At 49.3% G+C, this 8,526-nt stretch overlaps 1 protein-coding gene across 1 annotated transcript in view; it reads right to left on the reverse strand.

Annotated features, from left to right (window-relative positions):
• Positions 1-7,320: 7,320 nt before the first annotated feature.
• Positions 7,321-8,526, reverse strand: part of CCDC177 (coiled-coil domain containing 177) — a 2,338-nt gene continuing 1,132 nt past the window's right edge. Inside the window, 2 exon segments of the mRNA XM_023755890.1 lie at positions 7,321-8,302; positions 8,304-8,477. Of these exon segments, the coding sequence (XP_023611658.1) occupies positions 7,520-8,302; positions 8,304-8,477 (957 nt within the window). The 3' untranslated portion in view covers positions 7,321-7,519.

An 8,526-nucleotide genomic window follows, 5' to 3' on the forward strand; every position in this document is an offset into this window, starting at 1 on the left:
AGTCTTGGGTCTGAATTCTTTCTTAGCCAGAACTCAGGTACCAAGGTTGCTGAACTGAGGTGTAATACCTGGTGCAGTTTCACCACCAACAGCTGCAGGAAGTGGGAATCCAAGCAGAATTCTCAACCTACCTGTGGCAATGGAGGCAGACTCTGAAGTGTAAGGCCAGAGCTTTTGGCTGAGCCAAGTATACGAGCTATAAGCATGTGCTATACAGCCAGACTAACTTGAGTCCAAGCCCAGTTCTGCCCAATACTAGGTGTGTGAACTTGCAGAAGTTACTTAAACTTGGTGCCTCCATTTTCTCACCTGTAGAGTGGGAATAATAGTGTACCTACTTCATAGAGATCTTGTGAGGATTCAGTTCTTAAAACAGTCATCTGCACAATGTAAATGCTTAGTACACATTGGTTATCATTAGCCCTGCAATCCCAGCATTAGCAAATTGCTCCCTTTGGCTATGTTTTTGCTCACCTTGTGAGTTCTCTTCAAACAAGCATATGTTTGTGGGAGGCACAGTCTGCCTACTCTACTATTTTGCTGAAGGCTCAGGAGGCCTCTAAGATCCACTGGGGCCTCCCTGTAGGGTATCCAAGGAGAATAGAAAGATGACAAAGCAGGTGAGCTCCTGGAATCTTGTCCAACTCTGTGTCCTCACTTCTTAATGCACAGTGAGAGCTAGCACGGATCGGTTGACCTGTACAGTACCTCAGAGTGGAAAACAGACTTTTACAAACCCAGTCCTGCAGCTGACCTCCATGTAGCTGTCTGTAGGCTGGGGGTGGAGGTGGCAGGAAAAGAGGCTGGGCATTTTCTCAGCCTTCTCAGAGGAAGTCATTTGTTGAGGATGAAGTGATGCTACTGCACACCTACCTCTCCTTCCTGTTCCAATATCTGTTCCTACGGTGAGCCCATCAGCCCTTTCCCACCTCGGGCTTGTCCTGGACCCTCTTCCTCATTCCTATGTGGTCACAGCTGCAATGGCTGTTCGTCTCAGATTCCCTGCCAGGTGCCACATCCTGCAGTACCAGGGCCCCCAGAACAGTGGTTCTCCCAAAGCTTCTCCCACTTGGTTCTGCTAAAGATGCTTCCATAGAATTTGGGTTTCACCAGGACAGAAACACAGCATCTTTCCCCCAAGAAAGATAGGCAAATTTTGAAATTTCCTGTCATTTTAGGCATCATTTCAAGTATTATAATCAGATGTCAATGTTATTGCCAAACGTCTGGTAAACAAGGTACGCCCTTCCCCTCCCCCAGCCACAGACTACAGCACATTCCTGGGGACCCATTACTCCAGAGCCCCTTCCTCTGGAATGGCTGGGCAAATGCCACACAGCCAGGATACAGACAACCACAAAGGGCTGTCATCCGAGCCTGGTGCCCACCAATACCACCTGCCTGAAGTTCAACTTACCCCATTCCTTCCCTTCCCACCCTCCGAAGTTCAGAATAACAGTCTCCACAGATTGAATGCTGTCTTCCAGGACTGTGCTGCTTTCCAAGCATTTGCTCATTTAACAACTCCCTACCTAGTAGAATTTATTGTCCCCATCTTACAGATGACGAGAGGGGCATGTGGAGCAGTTAGTAATAGTTTGAATACATCAAGACTCTTGCTCCTTTGCCAAACGCTTTGCCTTGGAGGTATGGTGACCCCATGGATTGGACTTTCAGAATTTTGTAGATAGTTAGCATTCTGTCACACTATGTTCCGGATATCAACATTTTGGCTTTGAAATTCCATTTCCCAGCCAGTCTCTCACACCAAGTAGAAGGAAGGAGAAGTGTAGCAGCAGTAGGAAAAGCCTTTGTCACCCCTGTGGCTCAAGGATGGGACTTGGGAAATACAGATACCAGGCTTATAGGCCAGAGCCTGAAGGGGCCTTGGGGCTGGAGGTAGGTGAGTCAAGGGACCCCCACCACGGGGCAGCTCAGTTTTACCAGAGCTTACCATTCCCTGGGAGAATAAGATGGCCACAGGCTTCCTCCCTCTGCAAGAATGCTGATGCTGGGATTGGTTCCTACCGAGTGTGTGTGTGTGTGTGTGTGTGTGTGTGCATGTGCACGCTCAAATATAGTAGATCTAGATCATCTTTCTGCCCGTCCTGTGAATTGTGCAGATGCCTGACAAAAACATGCCATTGAACACTGCTAAATGACACCTAATCTAGAAATCACTTTGGACTAGGTTTTTGTGCTCATGTGGAACACAACAATATTTGACGCATCACACTGGGAACAATGACTACCAGTGTTCCTCAGAGAGAAACCACTCTCTCCCTCTATATCCTAACGTCCACTACTAACTCCACCCCGTCCCAGCCTGACCTATGAGAAACCAAAGCAGTGCCAGGCTGGGGGCGTGTGGTGGAGGCAGGGGCTGGGAGGAGGCGCATGTGGAGACTCCTGGGAGCTCCGTGAGACAGAGCACAAACACGTGAGCAGACAAGATGCTCTTCTGCAAAACACATGGCCGGGTGTAATCCTGTAGGCGCTGCATCTGACACCCAAAGCCAAATGTGTCACAGATAAGGCCTAAGCAACATTTTTAGAACTATGAGTTTTCTGCTGGGTCCCTGAAAGCCCCTAGCCAGTCTGTGCCAAGAAATACCAAGTTTCCTTATGTTCCTCTGCCAAATGTGTCAGGGGTGGAGATGCCGTCCTGTGGTGAAAAAAAAGAGGCAAGTTTCCACAGCAACCTCTGTGTCACCCCCATCACCTGGAAGCCTTAAGAAGTGGGATATTCTGGTTCGCTGAACTTTCTCCTCGATTTAGTGTTGATCAGAAATCTTTTTGTTGGGACTTTAAAACTGGAAATGCTTCTGAAATGTTGAGTTTCTTGTCTCAGCGAGAACAGTTGAATGATGGAACTGATCCCATCTTGGTGACGTGAGACTTTGCACAGCCTGAGGCGTGGTTCTCTAGGTCCACGATCATTATTTATGCTGCCTCTGCTAAAGGCAACACACACCAATGCCCTTGAAGGTAATTGATCTCTCTCTTTTGACTGTAATTTAAAGCTTATGTACAAGACCTTATGAATTTGATCTGATTAATCAAGGTTCTTCTGAGGGAAAGAGAACAACAAAGACTGAGATGATGGTTGGTTGGCAGATGGATTCTTCTCAGGAAAGTGAAAATGCTTGAAATTAGAACCATCAGGTCTGCCTGTAAATGGATACCAGGATGGGAAGGTAATTAAGCCCAATGGGGAAATAAAGGTGTCTGCTCACGACATTGCAGTGTAAATGGTTCCCGGGGTCAATGATCAGAAAACATCTCCCCAGCAACAAGGGTAGTGCTGGCACATAGCAGGTACTCAATACCAATTTGTTGAATGAATGGAGGCCTGTCCACTTGATCTATTTTATATAGATTTATCCTGGTCACCATTTTTTTTGTTCGTCATCCATCTATCGTCTATCCCTCTCTCCATCCAGTATTTATGTGCTAATCCTGTGTGAGGTGCTCAACCATGGGCTACCGGGGAATTAATGGTAAACAAGAGATAGCCCCTTATGAAGAGTCAGTCACCTCTGTGTTTCAATGGGCTTTTTAAAGGCGGGGGAATAAGTAGTAGGTGTTATAGAATGGCATGAACACAAGCTGCATTCTTATATGCCTTTTAATCACCAGACTCTTCGCCTTTGGCAAATCCTGCTTACTGCTCCCATTGAAGACTCAAAGTCCAGGTGCTTCCGAAAGTAAATTTCCATCTTCCTGTCCAGATGCGGTGTAAGTATTGTTCACTGCTTGAGCAGGACACTGGGCTAGCTTCATGTGTGATTCCATCTGAAACAGTGTCCCGCTTTTTTCTTTGGTAATGAACCAAACGAAAGCTTCCTCCAACACTTTCCATTCCTCCCCACCTCACTTCAGGATGTTCCAAGGGGGCAAAAGTGAAGGTCTTGGGCCACTTCAAAGCTGTGTGGTAAGAACTGGATTGTGAGAACTTTCAGCATGGTGCCCCGAGGCAAATTCTGGGCACTTGTTACAATGGTCACATCCATTCTCCACCATTATCTCTGCCACACCTCCACCTCCAATTTTCTTTTGCTAGTTTTTAGAATATGAAACAATTTCCCTCTCTGGCATAATTTCAAAAAGAAGAATATAAGTATCCTGGCCAGTGTGACTCAGTGGTTGAGCGTAAACCCATGAAACAGGAGGTTGCAGTTCGATTCCTGGTCAGGACTCATGCCCGGGTTGCAGGCTCAATCCCCAGTGGGGGACTTGAGGAAGCAGCCAATCTATGATTCTCTCTCATCATTGATGTTTCCATCGCTCTCTCTCTCCCTTCCTCTCTGAAATCAATAAAAACATTTTTTTTTAAAAAGAATATAAGTAAAGGGCTCAACAAAGAATCTTGGAAATTGCTCCTCCTCAAAGAGCAACATGGCCACTTATTCCAGAATATAGAGATGGGTCTATAATCTAGAGCAGTGGTCGGCAAACCACGGCTCCCGAGTCACATGGGGCTCTTTGGCTCCTTGAGTGTGGCTCTTCCACAAATACCACGTGCGGGCGCGCACACACAGTGCGATTGAAACTTCGTGGCCCCTGCGCAGAAGTCGGTTTTCGGCCTGGGCGAGTCTATTTTGAAGAAGTGGCGTTAGAAGAAGTGGGGGGTGGACATATAGAGAGGATGAACGAAAGGAGATAGATGAAACAAGTATACGAGTGTGGATGGGAGAGTTGGAAGGGGTCGACCTCAGCGAACATACCTCAATCAGATTGAGGACGTTTTTAGCAAAGGCCAGCTTAGGAGTACCCTAATTAAGTTAATAACAATGTACCTACCTATATAGTTTAAGTTAAAAAAATTTGGCTCTCAAAAGAAATTTCAATCATTGTCCTGTTGATATTTGGCTCTGTTGACTAATGAGTTTGCTGACCACTGTTCTAGAGGATCATCTGAAATTTGGAAGAACCATTCTTTACTATTACTAGGTTTGGCTTCTGTGTTTGCTTTAATTCTTAGCTATATGGTGTTATTTGTTTGTTTTTTTTAAGAATCCAAAAGTTCTTTCCTTTACACAGTGATTTTTCTCTACGTGCAAAATTTCATTTGGTGATATTCAGACCTGGGCCTTGCATCACATGTGACACTATGATCTGCAACATGCTTTTCAAGACCATTCCTCTCTGTACTATGTCACGACCGTATAATACACTCTCTGGGAATAGTATAGATAGTCACATGATCCTCTCTCTTTATAGTGACTGTACCCACAGTTCTAAAGTCACAGCACTGAGAGCACCACTTTGATTCTGACTCATCCTCACAGTGTTTGTAACCAAGGCACAGAGAAGTGATCTATCCAGTCATTCAGCAAGTCAGAAAGCAAACTAAATAAAGGGCCAGGTAAGATCCCCTATGTACCTTCCAGTGCCTTATCCAGAAAACCAGATAGTGTCTTCTCATATGAATGCACCTACTTTGGAAGTAAGTAGCTTTAGGTAGGACCTCCTGTTAAGGTTTCAAAAGCCCTCTAGCAAATCAGGAACCACAAGGTAATTACCAGTATCACACCAACATTTTAGTTAAATGCCCCCGACTCACAGATAATGCCAATAATTACAGCTCACTGACATCCTGGTTATTGACAAGAAGAAAATTTGAGGAAAAATTCACCCACTCAAGAAATAAACCTTGGCATATCTCCTTTCCTGGTTTCATAACATCTTAAGTCTAACACCTAAGCACAGCGTCCTTCTGCACAATACTCCTGTACCTGTTGGCACGTGATTAGGGTTGGGGGAAATGACAAAATGTGTGTGTGTGTGTGTGTGTGTGTGTGTGTAAATACCAGACATTTTAAGGACAATTCTGCCCAGCAGAATACTAGTATACATGATAGATGCCTACCCTGATTTTTTTTTTGGTAACTTTTATTTCCTGATTCTGATTTAATGTAAAAAGTAATCTTTTCTGATGAAGGCAGAGCCAGTGTATGGGTACTGCTGGGGGCTGATTTCGGCTTCATGGAAGGGAAACTCTCCAGGGGTTTAAGTTGCCTGAAGACAACCGAACAGGACTTTTTGGACCAGGGAGCAGCCTGGTCTTCAAGTACTTTCCCCCAGAGGCTAAATGATCATATGTGTGTGGTGCACTGCTCCTTCCAACACTAGGAATCCATATTCCCAGAAACAAACTAAGCCAACAGCAGCCCTCCTGCTTCCCAACTCCAGGTCAAAAAAGGCACAAAGAAGACCAACAAATAATACTGAGGTGGTGCTTTGGATCTGGGAGGCCTTGAGGTACCAGGAGAAGAGTACTGGCCAGTAGAAAGGTGAGGTACAGAGAGAGCGATCAAATACTCTCAGTCCTAGGTGAGGAGGGACTTAAAGGGGGGAGGAGAGGAGAAGATACACTGGTGACCATAGTGAGCACAACTCTCAACAGCCAAGAGGCAATTCCAGCTCTCAGCCACCACAGTCAATTGCCCTTAGAGCCATTGTGATGATTCCTTCACAGAGGGAACCCTACAGTCCAAACACCCCGGGGCCAACCCTTGGGACTGCATCCGGGGCTGGAGATTTAGGCAGGACTGGCCTGGGCAGGCACGTAAGGTAGCACTGCTTCTTAAGGCATGGCTGCTGTCTGGGAGGAGTGAGCTCCACACCAAGAGGTGGGCATCAGACCCTCCTCCCCTGAAACTACCCTGCAAGCACGCTTAATCCTGTGGAACACTGCTGCCCAAGGAACCCGCCTCCCCCAAGCGCTGGGGGCTTCCACTAAGGCTATACAGCGTTACCAAATCACCTGATTTTTGTGTGTGTGTCACTTGGGAGAATAAGAGGGGAGAAAAAGACACAAATTGATCATTATTTGTAGGTGATTGTCTAACTAGAAAACGTAGGGGGAATAAAGAAAACTATCAGGACAAAGACCAGAATTTGCTCTTAGCGGCAGATTCAAAGTCAAGTATACAAAAATCAATAGCTTTTTTTGGGGTCACTTGGGTGTGGCCTAACACCTTCCAGTTGCTGTGCTTTTTCTGTGGCCTCTGAGCTTTGTGAAACTTGCCATATTTTAAAAGATGGAGGAGCCAGGGAGATGCCTCCTCAGCTGCAGTAAGGGCAGTGGTCTCAGATATCAATGTATGAGAGGTGCCTGGGATGACTGCTGCATAAAGAGGCAATCATCCCTGCGTTCTCTCTCTCGGGGGCCCTCCCCCCAGTCCCGACCCAGCCCCTGTCTCCCAGCTCTTTTCTATTCCAACCAAAAAGACACACAAGATAGTTTGGCAAAAGCCGGCGCCGGAGCTCCCACTACGGGTGGATATGGTCAAAGATTGTGCTTTGTCATTTCCGTACGAAGTCAGTTTTTAAAAACAAAGGTTGCAATATGACAGGCCTGGCGTGTTAGTCCTCTTATTGCCTTATTGGTCGGAAAATTCGAGAGGTGTATGTGCTGCGACCCAGCGGAGGACTCCCAAGGTTTGGTCAAAGTGGCCAAGGGGATGCCCCGCAGGGCTCTGAGCGTGGCAGTCTGGCCCTCACCGGGTGTCGGTCATTTGCGGTCCAGGCTGGCGGTCAGCTGGGCCTCCCGCACCATGCGGTCGAAGGAGCGCGTGTTGGTTTCCTCGCGCACCTTCTCGCGCACGTGGAAGGACGCCCGGGCTATGGAGCGTGCGCTCTCCAGCGCGCTACGCCGCTCCCGCGACAGCTGCTCGCTGCGCTCCAGCTTGCGCCCGATGGCTTGGAGCAGCTCCCGCCGGCGGCAGTCTTCGTCCCTCTCCACCTTCTCCTTTTTGGCACGCTGGGCTCGCTCCTTCTCCAAACGGTTCTGTCCCACGCGCCGCGCCTTCTGCTGCACCGCCTCCTCCGCCACCTGCGTCGCGTGCTGCAGCCGCCGTTCGCCTGCCCGGGCCAGCGCCTCCAGGTGCGCCTGATGCTCGCGATCTTTGCGCTCCGCCGCCTCCTTGGCCCGCCGACCCTGCAGCTCCTCCCTCCGGGCCCGCTCCCGCAACTCCCGGGTACGCTGCTCCACCAAGTGCTCGTAGTTCTCCTGCGCGCGACCCAAGCTGGCCTCCAGGGAGCTCCGCAGGCCCTCGCGCTCCTCGTGCTCCTGGCGGGCCCGGCCTTGAAGCAGCGCCCGGTGGCGCGCCTGCTCGGCCCTGCTCAGTTTCCGCTTCTCCCGCTGCAGTTGGCCCTCCTGCCGCTGCTTGGTACAAGCCACGCGCTGGGCGCGCTCCCGGCGGACTTGCTCGGCCCGCTCGCGCCCTTCCTGCAGGCCTTCCTCCCGCTGCTTCAGGTTCTGCTCCTGCTGCAGCTTGCGCAACCGGTCCTCCCGGGGCCGCGCGCTCGGCCCGCTCCCGCCGCAACAGGTCTGGCGCTCGGCAAGCGCCACGGCGCCGCTCCTCCCTAAACTCGCATTGCTGCTGTTCGTAACGTGACGGCTCGCACTCCTCGCGGACCCGAAGACGCGCCCGCTCCTCCACTGGGTGGGCCCAGGCCGTCGGGCCTGGCTACAAGGAGAGCTGGTATCTGGCGCTCCTCGAGTACCGGGGCTTGATA

Source organism: Myotis lucifugus, unplaced genomic scaffold (genome assembly GCF_000147115.1).
Source record: "Myotis lucifugus unplaced genomic scaffold, Myoluc2.0 scaffold_85, whole genome shotgun sequence".
Classification (NCBI taxonomy): domain Eukaryota; kingdom Metazoa; phylum Chordata; class Mammalia; order Chiroptera; family Vespertilionidae; genus Myotis; species Myotis lucifugus.